The sequence below is a fragment of the Musa acuminata genome, chromosome BXJ3-9 (genome assembly GCF_036884655.1).
Source record: "Musa acuminata AAA Group cultivar baxijiao chromosome BXJ3-9, Cavendish_Baxijiao_AAA, whole genome shotgun sequence".
Taxonomy (NCBI): Eukaryota; Viridiplantae; Streptophyta; class Magnoliopsida; order Zingiberales; family Musaceae; genus Musa; species Musa acuminata.
The window spans coordinates 4387766-4407391 of record NC_088357.1 but is presented as its reverse complement, the minus strand read 5'-3'; the positions used below and the strand labels follow the sequence as shown (position 1 = coordinate 4407391).

General features: G+C 38.7%; 5 protein-coding genes across 5 annotated transcripts; 2 read left to right on the top strand and 3 right to left on the bottom strand.

The window, feature by feature from the left end:
* Positions 1-367: 367 nt before the first annotated feature.
* LOC103997299 (PLASMODESMATA CALLOSE-BINDING PROTEIN 3) lies at positions 368-3308 on the top strand. Its single transcript, XM_009418464.3, has 3 exons — positions 368-700; positions 1254-1287; positions 2970-3308. The coding sequence occupies exons 1-3, from the start codon at positions 379-381 to the stop codon at positions 3151-3153; spliced, it is 540 nt and encodes a 179-aa protein (XP_009416739.2). The 5' UTR covers positions 368-378; the 3' UTR covers positions 3154-3308.
* A 219-nt stretch (positions 3309-3527) lies between these two features.
* LOC103997149 (uncharacterized) lies at positions 3528-3990 on the bottom strand. Its single transcript, XM_009418296.3, has one exon. It carries the CDS (start codon positions 3877-3879, stop codon positions 3670-3672), a length of 210 nt encoding a protein of 69 aa, XP_009416571.1. The 5' UTR covers positions 3880-3990; the 3' UTR covers positions 3528-3669.
* Positions 3991-4448: 458 nt separating this feature from the next.
* LOC103997148 (beta-glucosidase 6-like) lies at positions 4449-9847 on the bottom strand. The gene is made up of 13 exons (XM_009418295.3): positions 9634-9847; positions 9258-9324; positions 9050-9108; positions 8899-8974; positions 8236-8307; positions 8059-8146; positions 7315-7570; positions 6666-6781; positions 6242-6465; positions 5877-5908; positions 5607-5709; positions 5411-5519; positions 4449-4826 (listed from the first exon to the last, which is right to left on the bottom strand). The coding sequence occupies exons 1-13, from the start codon at positions 9772-9774 to the stop codon at positions 4652-4654; spliced, it is 1518 nt and encodes a 505-aa protein (XP_009416570.2). The 5' UTR covers positions 9775-9847; the 3' UTR covers positions 4449-4651.
* Positions 9848-10967: 1120 nt separating this feature from the next.
* On the bottom strand, positions 10968-11543 carry LOC135649997 (agamous-like MADS-box protein AGL29). Its single transcript, XM_065169020.1, has one exon. It carries the CDS (start codon positions 11541-11543, stop codon positions 10968-10970), a length of 576 nt encoding a protein of 191 aa, XP_065025092.1.
* Positions 11544-14582: 3039 nt separating this feature from the next.
* Positions 14583-16888, top strand: LOC103997145 (PLASMODESMATA CALLOSE-BINDING PROTEIN 3). Its single transcript, XM_009418291.3, has 4 exons — positions 14583-14741; positions 15279-15518; positions 15636-15669; positions 16285-16888. The coding sequence occupies exons 1-4, from the start codon at positions 14690-14692 to the stop codon at positions 16517-16519; spliced, it is 561 nt and encodes a 186-aa protein (XP_009416566.1). The 5' UTR covers positions 14583-14689; the 3' UTR covers positions 16520-16888.
* The last annotated feature ends 2738 nt before the right edge of the window (positions 16889-19626 follow it).

Here is a 19626-nt window from a genome sequence, read left to right as displayed (position 1 = left end):
ACGTAACGAGGTACATTTATATATGCATAGTTCTTGATAACAACTGTTCCCGCTCAAACCCCCAGTCCTTCGCATCCCAAGATTACCCTCATCAATAAGCCCACGTATCCAAAAACCGGAGGGTATTTAAGTAACTTCGTCACAGTTAGAGCAATTAGAGTTCATATGCTTTTTATATCCAATCAAAAGACAGGCAACTGTCTTTCTTTTACTGGCTTCATCTACCGTCTGATTCCAGAATGCACATATCCAACGGTGGACGATTCCCGTAGAGGAGAAGAGAAAGAAAAGTGAAGCGCGCTCACTATCTGTTATATTCCCGCATCGCTGCCGGACTTCCATAGTCACCAATATTCGTTCTCTCTTTTCGACGTTGCGATGAGGGGACAGGCGGAGGTGGTGGCGACGGCGGTAGTGGTGGTGGTGGTGGTGGGGATGATTAGAGGGTCGGAGAAGGAGGTGACGTGGTGCGTCGCGCGGAGTGAGGCGGGGGCGATGGCGCTGGAGGCGGCGATGGACCAAGTGTGCGGGTCCGGGGTCGTGGACTGCTCGCCGGTGCAGCCCAACGGCCTCTGCTACCTCCCCAACACGCTGCCCTCCCACGCCTCCTACGCCTTCAACAGCTACTACCAGCGCTCCAACGCCAACCCCGCCGCCTGCGACTTCCATGGCACCGCCACCGTTACCATCTCGAACCCCAGTCAGTGCTCTCTCTCTATCTCTCCCTCTATCTCTCTCCTTCTCCTTATTTCTGCCGCGGTGATGGATGGAGTGTATGCCTGAAATCGACTACTGCCGTCGGAATTCTTCAGATGCACACTATGGCGAGTTTGTAGATTCCCCTGTCCGTAGTCTTCACCTCCGGGGAAAAAAATAAACAGGAATTACAACCCTGCAAATTTTTGTAAGCAAATAATATATGTGAAAATTAAGAAAAAAAACCATGTCGAAGTTTTATATTTTCCTAAAAGGATATGTAGGATATATTCAATTTTCAACAAACATGTAGAGTTATATACATTATATTCTCAATTCTGGAGACTCAATACGTATTTATTGATTTTCCAAGAAAAATAGTAAAAAGAACTTTAGAAATATTTGTATTTCTCATATGACTTCATATGATTATTGTCTGAATTTTTTTTTACTGTAGGGGTTCTTCTTGTAGGAATTGGTAACAGTGGTTTGAGATGAAAATGGGCATTTAAAGGATGATATGTTAAATTGATTTTTCTTGTTAAACTTTGCTTCAGGTTATGGATCCTGCACGTACCCTTCATCCATAAGGTATGTCATACTTGCTTTCTAAACATAAAGTTACAAGCTCTTTTTAGAAAGAATGAAGAATTTATTTTAAGACGTTGTGTTTTGAATCAACTCATTCGGTACCAGTTCTGAAACTGGTAGATAGTGCGGTATATGGACTCCCACCGCCTGTTATTACTGAAAAATAATAAAAAATAAACACCAATTGATAAGAAACTACATGTAGTATTATCTTTTTTTTAATCAGATGGGTAAAGATAGTTGTGAATAATGTCTGCTTGTGATTTGTTACTCGTGTACGTTATGGCTAATTGGTTAGTATATCTATGTTTTGAACATGTTAAGCTACTTTGGTGCATGTACACACACACACATTGACATGGACCATCTTGAAGTATCTTATGTCATCAGGTGTGTTTTGTTTAAGTTTCGACCATCTCAAGCTGCATTTTATGATTATCTGATTCTTCCTTTGTCTTGGCCATTGTTATTACCTCGTACGGAGGTGGCGTTAATTTTCGGGTGTTTCCTCATTTTAGGACTGAAGTTTTCAGATGATGGATTTTTTGGTTCATTGATCCTAAATCTATATATTCTGCAGCTCTTGTTAGTCTGATACCTGACCTGAAGCTAATTGAAACTCGTGAATTCTCATTTTAGATCAGTAAGGTCGCATTCAAGTTCACAATCACTGTTTAGCGTGCTATATACTTCAAAGACTTAGATATGTTTTTTTCTAGAGTAATGGTTTTGCATTGCTATTTAAAAGTTTGTAATCCCAATATGATGTTACAGTTGACAACATTAGTTTTTCCAACCTAAATAAAGCTCCTTTAATCTTTCACTTTTCTCCCTCAACTCTCTCTATCAACTCTTTCTCTCGTTTTAATTTTCACTGCCAAAATCCACTTATCTCCCTAATTTGTATCACAACAGAGCCCCTGTTTGTGATTCCTTTGTTTCGATATGGTTAAGGTTGCTAGAGACGACAATAATGTAGGCCAACGATCTGTTTTATACACTGTGTGAGATATTGATGATCCATGGGATGGTTGTTTTGTCCTTAAAAAAAGCACCTCAGTTGAAAAGGTTGCATCATTGCTTAAAAATCACATGCTTCCTCAACTCTCCACTATGTGAGATCTTTGCATGCTTTCAATACTTATACCACAATGCAGGTGATGTTTATGATTTGACAGTAAAACCTTAATTTACATGAACCAATAGACTTTAGGCAAACTCCTGATTGTCTGTAAACAAACGAGTTTGTTTGTTAACTATCACAAGTGTTACAGTATTGTATCGTCGTCGTTATGATTTATGATACGCAGGATATGTTTTTCCTTCTGTTCTTGCTTCTCATATAAATCGAGTCATTCTAATACTAAACACAACAGTTGTTCTTGTTGATGATGTTTTGGTCTGTAAGTCTATTACGAACTACTTATTCTGCAGTAGAACTACGTCTATAGTCTTCCTTTTTATTTAGCGAGATCTGTTTGGGACATCAATTAAGTTTAAGGGAAATCATATGAGCTACAAAGTCAGATCACGTTCCTTCTTCACACACATTAATGATTTCCAAAGATAACCATTTATTGATGGGTCACAAGTCCAAGCATATCTATATTTTCCTACCGAAGCATCAACCTGCATCAAAAACAAAAGACTTCTGATTGTAACAGTGCATGTCTTGGTTACAGCACAGCAGGAGGCTTAATAAGTACACCAAACGCCGGTGGTGGTGATGATGTCGGTGACGGTGGTAGGCTGAATCCTCCAGTGGTCGGTTCGACGGTGCCTGCTATCGACATGGCTGTTGCTTCTCATTTGTGCCGCCCGCTTTTGCTAGTCGTGTGCCTCTGCTTCGTCTCACTGCTCTTCTGAAAGACTAGCTTAGGCCTCTTGACACCACATTGTTGTATCTGCCACTCTTTTGTTTGAGAATTGGTAGGGTTGGTGAAACTGTGTTGATCTTGCCACCTTCAAAGGCTTGTAGAAAGGAACAAGACATCGGATGTAGCATCTTCTTTGCTGTGCAACCTCTTTCTTTCTCGGATGCAACTTTACGGATTGTAATCATAAATGTTAAATAAAGATATTGTCTTGTACAAAATTGATCTCGGATAGTTAAGACATTATGACTTATCAATATAGTTATCGTTGAGTTATGATTACAAGCTTAAACATACATGTGGACTTGTTTGTGGCCGTTGACATTTATGCAATCTCTTTTACTTAGTACATAGAGAGGCATAACATGTTCAAGCTTGCATGGAGATTCCAAAGACAGCAAACAAGAGAGTCGAGTTCAAATCACATATAGAGATTTCTACAGTGCAGAGTCATCGGGAATCACTTCCTCTCCTCCTCTGCTACGCGATCGAGTAGACGTAGGACTACTTAGCGGATGTGGATGTGGACGCCGACGGCGACGACGAAGATGGTGATGAGAGCGAAGTAGAGGACGGCATGGACGATGATGGCGACGCCGTTGGTCTTGAAGCTGCCGAACTCCACCGCCCGTTCGTTGCCCGGCAGCTGAAACAGCACCCCCGGCGTCAGCAGCACGAACAGCAGCACCGCCACCGCCACCGGCCCCCAGTCCGCCATCTTCCTCCCGCCCGCTGTGTGGTTGTCGGTACGCCTTCTCCTTCATCTCCACCTCCATTATTTGAAGAGAAGATGAGAACAGGATGTTGCTTTCTCTTTCTCGCTCTTCATTAAAATGCAACGCGGGGATTGCCATTCGTTCATCTGTGTGACGGTGGCTTGTGTGGCTCTTTGTGACATTTAATTTTTGCCAATATGTATATTTCATATTATTTATTTTTAAGATATAAATATATATAATAATTTTTTTAAAACAATTAAAGATATTTTATAATGATCAATTAAAGATATTTTTTAAAACCTAAATTATTGATTTACAATAATTTATTAGAACACTTTATAAAAAATGTTTGATATTTTTTTATAAAATAAACTTTACTAACCCTAAAAATTCATCTAGATTTTATCATTAATTTTTTAATAATTTATTTTAAAAATCAAACGAATTGATTATTTTAGAAAAAAATTTACCTTATAATTTTATCTGACAAAATAATTTTTAATTATCATGAAATTTTATCATGAAATTTTTTAATAATATATTCTAAATACAAGAGGTACAAATTAAATGGCGGTCAAAATTAAGTCCTCTTAGTGCTTGCAAATATGTGAGCATTGTGCAACACCACACTGTGAAGAAATGAAGACTTCATGTTTGAAGCCCAAGAATGAAGAGACACCCCAGTAGGATTTGGCTTACAACAAAGCTTATAACTACTACTACTGATATGACAAATGATCCTTTTCCAATAATGTGTTGGGTGAATAGAGCTCAGGCAGACTTCAGCAGCTTCTTGAACCAGTCGACTGAGTTCTTCGGATATCTCTTAAGGTTGTCATTGTAATCTATGAAGTAGAGGCCAAATCTAGATGTGTATCCTGCGGCCCATTCCCAGTTGTCGAGAAGAGACCACGCAAAGTACCCCTGCACATTGCAGCCATCTTGCCTGCATGATAGAATACCAAAAAGTAGATGGTTTAGGTGCAGTGCAGTAAATGTCATTAGTTCCATCTCTCTCTCTCTCTCTCTCTCTCTCTCAAAGCAAGTGTCAAAGTTGAGATTGGACTGAATTGAATCAGCTATGGCACCACCAACATCAAAGATCCCTTAACAATCCATACTAAGATCTGTAAAATGTACTTTATAAAAAGTAAGAATCAAATCAAGTAAAAGGTGTTAAAGATTTGATTTACCTCAGCTTGAAGATTTGGAAATTATTTTATAAAAAGCACAAAGATTTGATGTATCTAATCCGCTTATCTAAGGTTGAGAATTCAAAACCTCATCCTATAAATTTTTTTTTTGGAAGGAAAAAGAAAAATTAAATTTACATGTCTGATTGTGTTTTCAATATGATTGAAGGATAATACTAGAGCAAGAAGCTCTTGCCAATGTGAGATTTGGATTGGATCAATGAATAGATATGTTATGTTTCAGATCTCAAAGGAGTAATTTCACCATTGTGTTAATGCTCACTTTTTGAATTTCTAATGCAATCCTACTATTTAATCATATACCGCGATGGCTTACCTTATGGAGGCAGACAAGTTCGATAGATAATCATTGTGGTATCTGATTCGCTTATCGTCCTTGAGAGCGTCCTTAATCGAGATAAATGGATTGTTGAAATCATCCATCCCTTCGCATTGGCCACAAAATTGTTAGCTTCCAAAAATTAATGCATGTAGGAGGAAATCTTGAACACATTGAGAAGCATGAGACTTACCGTTCTCTGTGATGATAACCACAGGATTTCCATACCTCTGCTTGATGTAGTTCATCAACCTTCTTATCCCTTGAGGTACAATGTAGAGCCATATCGAAGAAGCCTGCACTCCAAAATCATCATATGGTTCGATGACAGCATCATTTTTCAAGCTTATACACTTAACATAGAAAATTGTAAGCTAAAACATAAGAATTGGAAGTAGTAGAAGTTTATAAATAGTTGATAGATTGAAGATGTATCTGCCCCAGTATTGTCAATGAGAATTACCCTATCTCCAATTGCCTTTCCATCCTTGAAAGCTGCATGATGAGAAGAAATAGTTAATATGAGAATTTCTAAAGAGAGAACGATGCTTATATTTCCTTTAATGGTATTATTCAAGTTCGGACACGTCTTAAGGAGATCTACGGATGTTATAGTTAGGTGAGGTATAATCATTAGTAGTAAGAGAAGCGATAGAGTGACCTAAAGACATCCCCGGATAGTTAGGACTTTATGGATGATGCATTGTCTTTTTGGTAACTCTCTCTATGAGGAAGACAACCTAAACCACTTCTGATCAATCCCTAAAACAACATGTGCATAACAACTATGCATCATAAGTAAATCTTCATGGAATGAAGTGGACTTACGAAGAGTGATGGCACCAGAATCTGCGAGGGTATCATTGAGGAGTATTCCAATTATATTGGTTGAATTATGCTTGGCATAGTATGTGGTGTAATGGTTTACTCCCACAAAATCCAATGACCCCTTAACCAGAGCAGCCTCAGCTGTGGAGAACTTGGGTAGCCTGTTTCCGACTCTTGTCCTCATTGAACTTGGATAATCCCCAAAGAACAGTGGATCCATGAACCTGTTATTTGATTGAAGCAGGTAGGTTTTAGTAGATATTTGAATGCATGTACTTCATCATATGTCTTTGCATATATTAATTATGCTGAACTAACATTTTATGCCGAGTATAAAACACCAAAATGTAGTAGCAGAATAAAGTTGTTAAACCACTTCAAGATCAGAAATAGTAGAACACATAAGCAGAAAGAGTGGCCTCACCATCCAAACTGAAAGTCTTGTGCTCTTTGGGTGGCATCAATGTCAGTGGGGGAATCTGACATGGGTTCAAACCACATTGCATCAAAAGCTATGCCAACTGATCCTTGTTGATTTTGCTGCATATCAGCAATGATGCTTTTGGTCAATTATATGTAAATGTGCATTCAAAATCAAATTTGATAAACTTGATATTAATCATTACCATCGCAAGATTTTTGAGTCGCGAGGAATTTTTTTGCTGTGGTGAGCCCATACGTCTTTTAAATCAATTCATCTTTGGCTCTTTATTAGGATCTGACTCTCCAACTCTACAACTAATATAAGACTAAATATGGGCATAAGAGGGGGAGCCAAAGTCTCTTCTAACCCCATGACAATCCCTTTGAGCTATAAATAATTATCGGCTCTATGTCGAAAGATGGATCCCGAAAAGCACCTCTTGGAGTGGATTCATTTTCGCTCCTTATGAGGTTTTTGCTCCCAACTCTCCAACCCATTATCATTATGAGACTAAACATGATCTTCAACATCAAAGCATGCATTGTTAAGAAACTCAGCATCTCTTACTGCAATTCGATTGGTTTCTAAACTTCCAATGGCATGCAAAACTGTTGTGAGAATGGAATTGGCAGCAAAAATGTTGTCATACCTTGTACTTCCTCCTGTAGATGTCAGATACAGTGGCATGTGAGAGAAGAACATTATGGGCAACAACATATGGCTCTGTTGCTGAATTCCCTGCTCTGCAGAACAACAGAAGGGGAATGGAGCAGCGGCCGGGGGCTTGCAGTCCCACATCAAAGCCTTGAACTGCGAAGGTGTGGGGCTCATTAAGGGTCATCCAGTGCTTGACTCTGTCCCCAAATGCCTTAAAGCATGTCTCTGCATAGTTTGCATAGTCCTCTCTGCAATTGTCACAATGTATCATTCACACATGCAAAGTCATTTATGTAACTAAAGACAAGAATCATGTACACTTGTTTTACATGAATCAGAAGATATCTGATGTCTTTACCATGGACTTGAACCTATGCTAGAAGCAATTCAGAAAGTGTGGAGCATTTGTAGTTATAAAGCTTGCATTTTTTTTTCTATTTTAATAAAATTTCTATTACATTACTGTGTCTTTTTCATGTTTTATAAGTTTCCATATGGAAACATCTACTACAATCTTACCAAGATTTTCTAAGAAAACATTAAGAAAGTTTCTTTTTGATTGAAGTTCTATAGCAATGAAATATATCAAAGATATATATCATCAAATCTAAAATTTTAATTTTTTTTCGGAGAAGATGTTAGCCGGCTCTGACTTAACAATTAAATCCTTGGAGCTACTTTTCTATCACCGTTTGGCACAGCTCAAAATACAAGTCTGATAGCTTTAAAACCTCACATAATCTGGCGATCAAGCCATCCATTGTATCTATCAGCTAAGGCTTGAGGAAGGTCCCAGTGATATAGAGTCACATACGGTTCGATCCCTGCAAATCGATAATTATTAGAGATCATATGATACCAACTATAACAATTTGCAAGTTCATAAAGAGTTTCTCTTGTGATAATCGATTACCATTAGCTAGCAAAGCATCGATTAACTTATTGTAATGGTCGATCCCTGCCTGATTAACCACACCAGTACCATCTGCAAATACATCAAAAGAAAACAGTCTTGTCAGATGCAAAATTTGCTTGACCTGAGAACAACATCATGCTCTATGCTCAAAGTTCTAATCTCCCTTCTCTGTGTCTTCTGCAAATTCCATTTTTATGGTTTTGTTGTTGTTGTTGTTGTTGTTGTTTGTTGTTATTTGTTGTTGTTGACTCTTTTTTGCATGTCCTCCTTAGGAGTTTTCATCTAGTTTTGACTAAGACATCATTAAACTTGTAATCCTCTTTCATAGATGCAAGTCGACATCCAAAATGACCTTCCTACAATAAAGAGGAATCATACTGAACAAAGTCATGAGATTGATTCTTTTCAGAGTTCTTAAGATAAGCCTAGAATTTCTTTAGCCGCTTATGCTAAGTTATTCCTACCTAATTATGCCGATGATGAACAGTTGTGAACTTGCATGACTCTGTGTTGCTCATAAATGTCTGATAATATAATTTTCAGAAAGCTATCACATACCAAGTAATAAGCAACTAAGGAAATGGTACGAAAATAATCCATTAAAAGCATATACATAAAAGAAATGGTATGGAAATTGTGAACGAGGGAGCGAGTTATTACTTGGGAAAATTCGTGACCATGCGATAGAAAACCTATAAGCATCCATTCCCATGTCTTTCATAAGTTGAATATCCTCCTGTAATTGCAATCGACAAGGATGTCAGTGCTACAAATCACAGAATAGCAGGAGCTTTTGGTGAAGATGAAGTACATGGAACCGATGGTATTGATCAACAGCGACGTCGGCGTTGCTGAAATCGATCACCTTCCCTGCAAAACTCAATATGAGCAAGCTTTTCTACTGATAACATTCGTTGACATTTCATAGTCGAATGCTTGTTAGAAGAAGAAAAGCTTGCGTAGTTGGATAATGGGGCTTTTCCTCTCAAGGAGGCGTGAAATGAAGACTAATGGCGTACCGAAGGAATGAGCAAAGGCATCCCACACCGTTCTCCCTCTTCCATCCTCCTTCACTGCTCCTTCGTACTGAGAAGAAAGGATAACATTTGGAGGAGATGCATTCAATTGTTAAGCATAACTATTACTCTTCTTCCATTCATTCTAATGATTTGTTTTCTCAGCTCTGGTGCTTATCATTGCTTTGCTTACTGTTATTAATCTCTTTAGCATTCTTATTCCTTTAAAAGCTGAAATCAAAACACGGAAAACGAAGAAAGAAATCGTACCATGTAAAATAGAGAGCTATGAGTGGAAAGAGAACACAAATCCTTCATTGATATCTCATACATAGCAAAATAGATACAGTATCTCCAAGGAAGAAGGTCAAACAATCACCTGGTAAGATGATGAAGCAGTTCCAAAGACGAACCCCTTGGGAAAACTCCCTCTGCTCAGTCCTCCACTCTGTGCCAAACTCTTCTCTGCCCCAAACACCACCAGAAGAATCACAAAAACAAGACTTCTCTCCAACAACATTGTTCTCTCAATGCAAATGTATGTATAGAGAGAGAGGGAGAGAGATTATAGATGAGAATGCGGCATCGACAACTGATGGGATATGTATTTATGTCGAGGAGAGACGGTGGGAACCAGCTGACAAACCCCACGACTCTTCTTGTCATTTCTTCCTCGTTTTCCTTGCCAAGTTGTGCGAGTGGGAGGACCATGTAAATTAGTCGGCTGTCAGCTTATCAGTCCATATCGATGTTTCTTATGGATGCTGTCACACTCGGCTGCAGGGAAAAGAAGCGCAGGAGACCTGTCTGTAGTTCCCTACAAAGAGATGACGCTGGAGATGATTCCTAGTGGAGGGGGCATTAAATTAGCTCGAGTGGGACACGGCCGGCGGTAGTTAATGTTCACATCGAAGGTCCAAGCGTTGGGTTGAAGCTTCTGCAAGGAGACAGCTACAGCCACATCCCATGTCTACTGGATGTGAACTCCTTCCCACATGTGATCGTTCCTATGGACCATCTCGCTGCAAGGAAACAGGTCATGTCCGAGCTTAAAAAGATTTGTTCTTTAGCACATCATTTAGGATTCTGACATGTTACTGTAGAGGACATTTCTTGGTTGTCTTACCAATTAGGAGTGCTTCAGACGCCCCACCACCGTCGGTAGACAAGTGAAACTATCATTTCCTCCTCATACCAACTATCATTTCCTCCTCTGAGAAGAGATAAACACGATGCCTAACCTGTGTTCTTGTTGCAGAGTTTGGAGCCATCACAGAAAGAAGTCTTGTCTGAAAGCTTACCTTTGCTGTCAAGCAAAGTAGGGGCTGGCAGAATCCAAGGAATCAGTTTCTTTCTGTGGTGCAATGCATGACACTGTTTCACTACCCAAAGCTGTCTGCATGCATCTTTTGCTGTGTACAAAAGGGAAAGATTACTTGCCTGAGTCCAATTTGCTGTGTGACACAGCCAATGAGCTTTCCAGGTTCAGGTCTGAAAGCTCGAGGTGTCCAGCGGACTACAGAGGGATCTGAAGCAGAAAGATCTGTTGACATTGTGCTTCTGGCTGCTAACATCAGTAGCTATCAATGTTTAGATTTGATTTATACTCTTTGGGAATCATCTTCAGAAAAAAGAGCTGCAACATTTTGCAGTGGGACAAGGTAATGTTATTCTGATCAGATAATCTAAAAGTAATTTGCTACATATGCACAATTATAATCGCCCGAGGCTGAGCGTCGTCGATCTCAAGATAAGATCTGCACGTTCTTGCGCCTTGTTCCGCAGCTCCACCATCGCCTTCTCGAGCTCTCGCAGATCCTCCACCCTGAGATGATCGAGCGACTTGTTCCACCAGAACCGTTGGTCTTCCAGTATGCTGGCCTTCGTCACCGTTTCTTCTCCGATCATCCTGCTGCTCGTCGCGGCTTCTTTGCCGGCTTTGGGCGTCGTAACCAGATCCAGCGTTGGGCCGCTGCCATGCAAAACGCCCAAAGTCGTGGCTGGGCTGTCTACTGGCACTACTGCTGCAACCTCTCCTCCTCCTTCTTCTTCTTTGCCCGAGTCGATGGGATGCCCATCGCGTACGTAGCGGCGGATGACGGTGTCGATATCGGGGTTTGCGAAGGCGAAGGCGTTGCCGACGGAAGACATGGCAATGATGGCCATGTCGTAGCCTTGAGAGCAGAGGTAGGACGCCTTCCTGTACAGCCCCTTGCGGCGCTTGGAGAAGGTTATCTGCCGGCGGCTCTTCTTGTCGATCATCGTGAAGGGGAGCTTTCGCCTTCCCATGGTGCTAATGCCTAATTATCGATGTAGAAATCCGAGAAAAAGGTAATGCTTTTAGTAATACAAAGAGAGAGAAAGAGTCGCCGACGTTTCTATCGCTATATCTGTTAGGGTTCTGTTAGGGTTCTAAGTATTTAGAGAAATATTTAGATTTTAAATATTAAAAAAAAGTTCAATTAAAATTAAGATTTTGATTAAAGATCAATTGTTAGAGAATTAAGATTTATAAATAGCTTTTATATTACAGTGGTTAATACTTTAGATTTAAAATTTATTAGGTGAAGTGTCAGTTTAGTTGGTAATGACTTTGACAATTTATCATAACATTTTGGGTTTGAATCCTCTTAATAGTATTAATATGATATGTTAAAAAAAAATACTAACCAAGGTGTATTTAAATTCTCGATGATTTAGAATTAGAATTTAGATTATAAATCAAAACTATAAAGAGTAGTCTTTAAGAATTAAGATTTATTTTTATAAATATAAATTTTAATATTTTGATGAGAGGAAATGAAATAAAGGATGATATTTTGTGCTCCTACGTTTCTCTCTGTTAGATTTAGAGGAGATTATCTCTAACTCATTCGTGGAGATTAAGCTAGATGTAGTTACAATCTAATTGGGAATCTAAATTGTCAGCGTACATAAATTATACGAATAATTAAGTCTTATCTAATAAAATATTTATAATTAGTTTTAGTTAAAAATTAATCATCAAATTAAATACATGAGAATTCCAAATCGATTTATTAATGTATGAAAAATTATAATATAATTATTTATTTATATTAAATATAAGAAGTTTATGAATCACCTTAACTGATTATAACTAGGTCTAATTATTCTCAAATTGATCTTAAAAATATGATAATGATCTTAAATTATAGTGAATCACAGTAGTTGTGCTTAACTTTCTATGATTAACCTAATTACATCCAAATTGACTCTAAAAGAATGTAATAATCCTAATTATCACCTTGTGATCATGGGTTTAAGTCATATAATCCCCTTTATATTTATAAAATATCTAAATTTAAAAGATAAAATTCTCAAATAAAAAAGAGATTACATTGAGTTCCCACCAAGGATTTTCTATTTTATTTATTCTCATAAAAAATCCATTATTATTTAAAAGATAAGATTATTCTAGTCAATATTATGTCTTTGTCCTATTACTTTTGCTTTTGTTTTTTTGCCTAGTCCTCTTTGGTTATTGTTCATCTTCACATTCGTTGTCTTGTTCTTTTTGGCCTTCATTGTTATCTCTACCCTTGCATATAAAGGGAGCCAAGGACACCCTACTTGATAATGATACGATGCAAGGCAAATGAGGGCAAGGGTGGAAGCAATGACGATAAAATCAGATAAGAGCCAAAGAGAATGAAATTATGAGAGACACGAGCGATAAGACGAATGTCACTGCACAAAGGCAACAACACCTCGTGGCAATCCAAAGACAGTTGGTGGTGACAAAGGATGGAGGCAACCATAATCTCATCCTTTACAAAATAAAAGATGTTTTATTGAATTAAAAAAAAAGAGGGTAAAAACTTGAGGATATTTTTTTATTTTGCCCAAACTGAAACTTACTTAAATTTAATTTAATTTTTTTAATTTTCTAATTACCCAACTAGTTGGAACTTCATTAAACCTCATTTTATGAGCTAACAAAGGGAAAATATATGCTTAGATTGGTGGCTACAAATTTCCAGTCATAATATCATCAAATTAACTTTTTATTACTTATAAGTACTTATTTAAAAAATAATAATATTATATATAATCTAAAAAATTAGATTTTTTGCATACACTTTTTATAAATCTTATTTCTTTCATTGGAATATTACATGATATGTGTCTTCTTTTTTTTTGGTAAGTGATATATGTCTTCTTTTTAGTGCACAAAGAACTTCTGTCTCTTAAGAGATAAAAAAAAAATGTATTAAAAAAAAAGATGATGACATAAGAGACCAAAATTTGTAAAAAAAAGTTAAAATAAAAGAAAGAGACGAAGAAGAAAAAGAAGAAGAATAATAATAATAATAATCTACCAACCAGAAATAAAGTATATGAAAATAATGGGACGAAGGAAAAGCTAATATTGCACATCTGGACCAGCCCTCGAATACCGAATTTTGATGCGGCGCCAGCACATCACACCTACCCGTGGCAGGCACAGTAACACGAAACGGACGAGAGAACAGGACGCCGTGGCCCCCCCCATTCCCACCTCCCTCGGTACGTGCCGCACGCCGTCCCCGATTCCCACACATGCCCACCGAAAGATGCCTCGCCTCCGTCCCCAAAGAATCCAGAGAGACGGGCAGAAGAGCGATGCGAGACGCAAGGGTGGGTTCGTTTGGTGGGTGGGTGGGTCCGATTGTACATTTGAAACGCGGTGCTGCAATTTCGGTTCCTGACATCTCGACCGTCCATTTATCTTCGATCTCGGTGAACAGCGCGTGGGTGCGGATCCTGTGCGATAGTACATTCTAAAGGCAATGCTACAATTTCAGTTTCTGGCATCTCAGCCGTCCATTTGTGCTGGATCGAGGTGAGCAGTGTTTTGAGATGCGTGCGAGGCAAGGCGTCGGTGGGGATCAACATCCTGTCTGTCTAATGGATTTTAAACGCAGTGCTACAATCGCACTTTCCGGCATCTCGACCGTCCATTTATGTTAGATCAGGCGTCGGTGGTGATTCTGTCCAAGTTTACGATTTGAACGCACCGCTACAATTTCCCTTTCGGGCATCTCGACCGTCCATTTATGTTGGATCAAGATGAGCTTTTCTCCCCACCTGTTTGACGATTTACCCGTTTCGCCTACCTGGCATACTAGTTCGGGCCCACTAGCAGTCGGCCGCCGCCTCCAACCGAAATCTGTGGCTATCCTGCAACTCTTTTTTCCCTTCGTCACCTAATGGCCGTTTGATTGCCATCTCATCGCGTTAACGTTACGCGTGAGTCGGACGCGTGGGAATACCATTTTCTTCTACGCTGGTACACCATGCACCACTACAAAATCATTACCCATGGGAAGGCCCTCTCTCTCTCTCTCTCTCTCTCTCTCGGACTCTCTCTCAAAGAACAAAGCTTGGTCGGCTGGCCATTTCTTCTCTCCCATCTTCTTCTCAGTTGGCAACCAATGGCTGCTTTAGTGTTCCTCCTGATGACTGTGGCCATGTTTGGTGCTTCAGGTAAGCTCTAGAATAATTTCATTTTTTTCTTTCTTATATTTTATTGTCATGTGTCTCTGAAAGATGATCTATTTTCTTTCGCCTTTTCTGCATGATTGTTCCTTTTTTCTCATGATTTATGAGGAGGGCAAAGATGTTTGTTCAAGTGTCCATTAGCCATGACTTAGCAGCCTCTTCTTCAAACACATGTCATTTCATCCTTTGGCTCAGATCTGTACTGTATGTCCTCAGGATGAGTGTTCTATTTTTCTATTTGAGATTGCTTTTCTCGGCCTTTTGTATGGCTGTCTTTGTTTATTACTACACAGATTGCACAGAAAATGGAATTCTAAGAACCACAAAAGCTAGTTATTGTAGATGGTTTGGAAGTGCAAATAATAAGAAGAAAAATATAAAGAAGATGGTTTGAGAGTCTTCTAAACTAGTTTTCAAACTCCAGGTTCTCTTTTGTTGCTCATTATAATGTCCAGAAATGTAAGAGATGATCTAAAATCTTATATCCTCTTTCTTTTTTATTTTTTATTTTTCCTTGGGAAGATGCTGCTTGGTGTGTTTGTCGATCTGATTTGAGCACCACTGCTCTGCAAAAGACACTGGACTATGCTTGTGGAGCTGGGGCTGATTGCACTCCAATCCTACAAAATGGGGCTTGCTACAACCCTAACACAGTGCTTGCCCATTGTTCCTATGCTGCCAATAGCTATTACCAGAAGAAGGGTCAGACACAGGATGCCTGTGACTTTGCTGGCTCTGCTATGCTTAGCTCAACTGACCCAGGTGATCTCTAAGCCTCCTCTCAAAACACATCTTTCTCTCCATGCCCTTTGCTACATGCCATGGACACACAAGTAGATCAGTGTGGGAAGAAACTGATGTCTTTTCTGGTTTTTGCAGGAGGAAATGGGTGCACATACCCTGCCACTACAAGGTAATGGGATTGAGAAGAAATAAGATATATTCTAACTCTTTGTAAAAGGCATTTCTCCTTTTCCTCTGGCCTTTTTATTTCGGTTCTTTTAGGAAATTCAACCCTGAGCAATTTAAGCAACCTTGAAAGGTGTTCTAGAAGCTGGAAGGCTCCAAGTTTTCTTGGTTTTGCTGGAGTGGACAGTTTTACAGCAACCTTCACTGATGATGGTGTTATGGTTCCTTGAATCCCAAACAATTTTAAGTTTCTCCATTCATCCAATTCTATCTTAAGGCAACTTTAGTTGTCTGTTCTGTGGATTCCAACTCTTCCTCTGCCTCTAACTGGGACTTTAAAATGCCAAGTTGCATTTTCTTCTGTTTATAAAGCATTTGTGTTGTCATTATCCTCTAATCATCTAGTAAACCCATTGGGTATTTCACTATTTTTCTTGCTGGAACTTTGTTTTATCTTTTCCCCATAGTTTATTGGAATTGAAGGCCAAGGTTGAAACTCAAAGCTAGTTTTGCTAGATTAAATGCCTAGATGTGGTTGTATCAATTTCCTACCTTATTTTTCCACTTACATTGATCTGTCTAAGCCCTAAAACTTTTTCATTCTTTTACTCTGCATCAGTGCTGCAGGCTCTTCAACCACTCCAACAAGCACAAGCACCACTCCAAGCTCCACAACTCCCAGCACCTTCACTCCAACCACAGGCACTACAGGCACTGGAGGAGTGCTGGGTGGCCTAGGCCCCACAGGAACAACTAGCATTGATGGGAGTGATGGTGGCCTGATTCCAAACAAAGGGATGCCTTCTCTCCTCCTAACCTTTTTGCTCTCTCCCTTGGTTTTATTGAGGCTTTGATATGAAGATATTGGGAAAGTTGGAATGCAAATTGACGGGTGGATCAGGTTGTGCAACAAGCATGTGATATTACTACTGATGAATGGTTGGTGGATGCATCTTGAGACATTAGCACACTAGTTTTGTTGTCTAGTGGCAACATAGGAGGTTTTTTATTCCTTTTGGGTGGATGGTGCTATGGGTTGGTAGGATGGATGTGTTACTCTCTTGTTCTTCATGGACCAGTCTCTCTCTCTCTCTCTCTCTCAAATCTAGGGAGGCAGCAATTTATTGATTAAATGAGGTTTTGGGTGCCCTCCCTAGTTAGGTTAATGTGCAACTAGCTTTGATGCCAATGAATAGTATGATCTGTTACAATTTCTCTTTCTATGATTTGGCTGTCTTGGTGTTCTTTATGTGGTGGGAGAGATTTTTGGCCCCTCAAAGTTTGCACTGTCACTTTTATGAAGTTTCCATCAATTCAAATAAGAAATCTTAAATGTGACAAGATTGCTGAATTTTGAATTATTTGTGTCAGAATCCCTTGGTCTACAAAAATGAAATGTCTGCAAAAAGTAAAAGAGCTGTAATTGTTGACAAGTGATGATAGTCTGACAAAAACTTGGACCTTGATTCTATTGATCTGGATTTCTTTGTTGAATGATTTGATTGCATGTGTTAAATGTTTCTTGGGAGTTGTCATATCAAATATCAAAAAGTTTCAAGTCATCCTTAATCACACAGAAATAAATACAAATGCTAGAAATACAAACTTGTCCAAATCCACAGAGACTATGGAGAGACATCATCATAATTAGGACTTGATATAAAATTAACCCATTAATTTGATTGATCTAAAGCCTAAATGCTTATGCTCCAATTTATATACATAGATTCATTGAACTACAAAAACCAACACAAGCATAGTTTGCACATGGATTTAAAACAACTCTCAAAACAAATCCTAGTTTGATTGTTATTGATTGCATATGCAGTTGAACTAATGCCAACAAGCAGATGAGCACCATTTTCCTTCTCCAATCGAACATTGCATACTAATCACATGCTAAGTTTCACACGTATTATGACAGTAATAGAGGCTTGCATGACATTGACATGATCATGAAATGGTTCTTTTTCTTAGTTATAGAGATCAATTGAAACACAAATCTCAATCCAGTTGAAATCAAAGACAAAAGGGAAAGACAAAGAGAAACAGAAGTGGGGAAGAGAAAAGATGAAACCACCTGATTGATGAGGATGACCAAGCTTTCTCCAACATGTGATTGTCATGTTTGCTTTTCCATAACTTGAATCTACCAATCATACGTCTCACCACCAGCAAGGATTTCCAGTTTGTGCACCAATAGAAGGAACCTAAATATAACCTGAATGATCTCAGTCCTCGATCCCATCAATCTCGGCGACTTGGCATCATTCCCTTTAATTACAGCCACGATTTGTGCTTGTCAAGGTGCCTATTCTGGGTTCCTTTTCAGTGGCATTATTGCCAGCACTTTGAAGCATAGATTTATCAACCATATGAACAAGGTGCACTTTGATTCCATGTTCAATCAGCTCACCTTGCCTGGTATACCTTGAAATCTACGCAAGTAGCAAAAAGCAAAGACATCTTCAATGGTGGAGTTGCATAAAGCTCAAGAGGCAGGTAGACTCTTAAAATTCTATAATGACATTGCTCCAACTCAATCCTAGTCTCTCTGTTGCACAACACATGACCTCTTGACTTCTCCTCATGACCCATATATCAAGACACTTGTTTGGAGGATCACCTCCATCATTTTAGAAGCCCCAAGAGATGAAAATGGAACCTGGAAATGAATAAAATCAGAATTATCATCTTAAGCAAGTCTTTAATCTAAAGAATTTATCCACAGTAAAAGAATATTTACTAGAATTCAGACTGATGTATAACATTAAATGATGCAGACTGATGCATAACAAAACAATGTTAATGTGTAACATTAACAACAAGTGCTGCAAATTTGCAGTTCTATGATTATTGTTTTACAGCCAAGACTCATATTGAACTTCATAATACCTGCGACTCTGAGAGAGACCAAGAAACAAACTGATCAGTTTGTTTGAAGTATAGCTTAACAGTTCTGGGATGAGGTTTCAGAAGGGATTCCTCATCAGCTAGAACCTTTAACTATGATTGAAGAAAACAAACAAACCAACCTTTAGAAGCCTACACAAAGAACTGCATACAAAAAAGAAGATGAAGAGGCATGCATCAATCTCATAAGTACCATGCATATCAAGGACAATTCAGCAACAACACAAAACAAAAAAATTCTGATGGACTGTACAGACCATTGACAACAGATGCACACAGATTTAAACCAATAAGATAACCAGAGGTTCAGTAAAAAAGTATTCAGAAGTTCCATTTTAAAGAAAGAGCTAATAAAATTAAATTGAACAAAATCTGTATAAAAGAAATTTCTATGAGAACCAAATAAAAATCAAAATCCTGAATATATAGCCAGTAAAACTTAGCCTTTCCATGAGGTATCACTCCATATTGTACAAGCCCATTGGCACAATGGAAAACAATGTTCCATAAGTAGGTTCTATTACCATATACTACTTCCCCAACAATAGGCCAAAATCAACTAAGTTGTATGGGAAAGTCAAGGTAATATGATTCAGATCATCCAATGAATGAGAATATTCATATCATTCAAGTCAACTTAAAAGCCATCTTAGATTGTTCTGGTGGACTTTTGCTCATAATTAGTAGTTATAAAAAGCAGGGGACTTACAAGATAGCAATTCAAAATTTTTGAAGTAGACAGATATGTTAGGCCATAAGATCTCTTTCATGTAGATATTAAAATGCTTCAAGAAAGGAAAACGTGTAAGCAAATTAGTATAACAATATTGGTCATGCTTATGATAACAAGAATCAGCTTGTTGATCATCAAGGGTTAAAAATGGTATTCAGGCCAAGGATTGTCGTACTGCCCGAAACAGTATCAAAAGGGCAGTACATACCGGTCCGAGCGTGGACCGGTACATGGATCACCCCCGTTTCGGGCGTCCCGATCCAACTCAGAAAAAAATTTATAAAAAACCTAAAATAATGGTGGGCCCCATCCAAC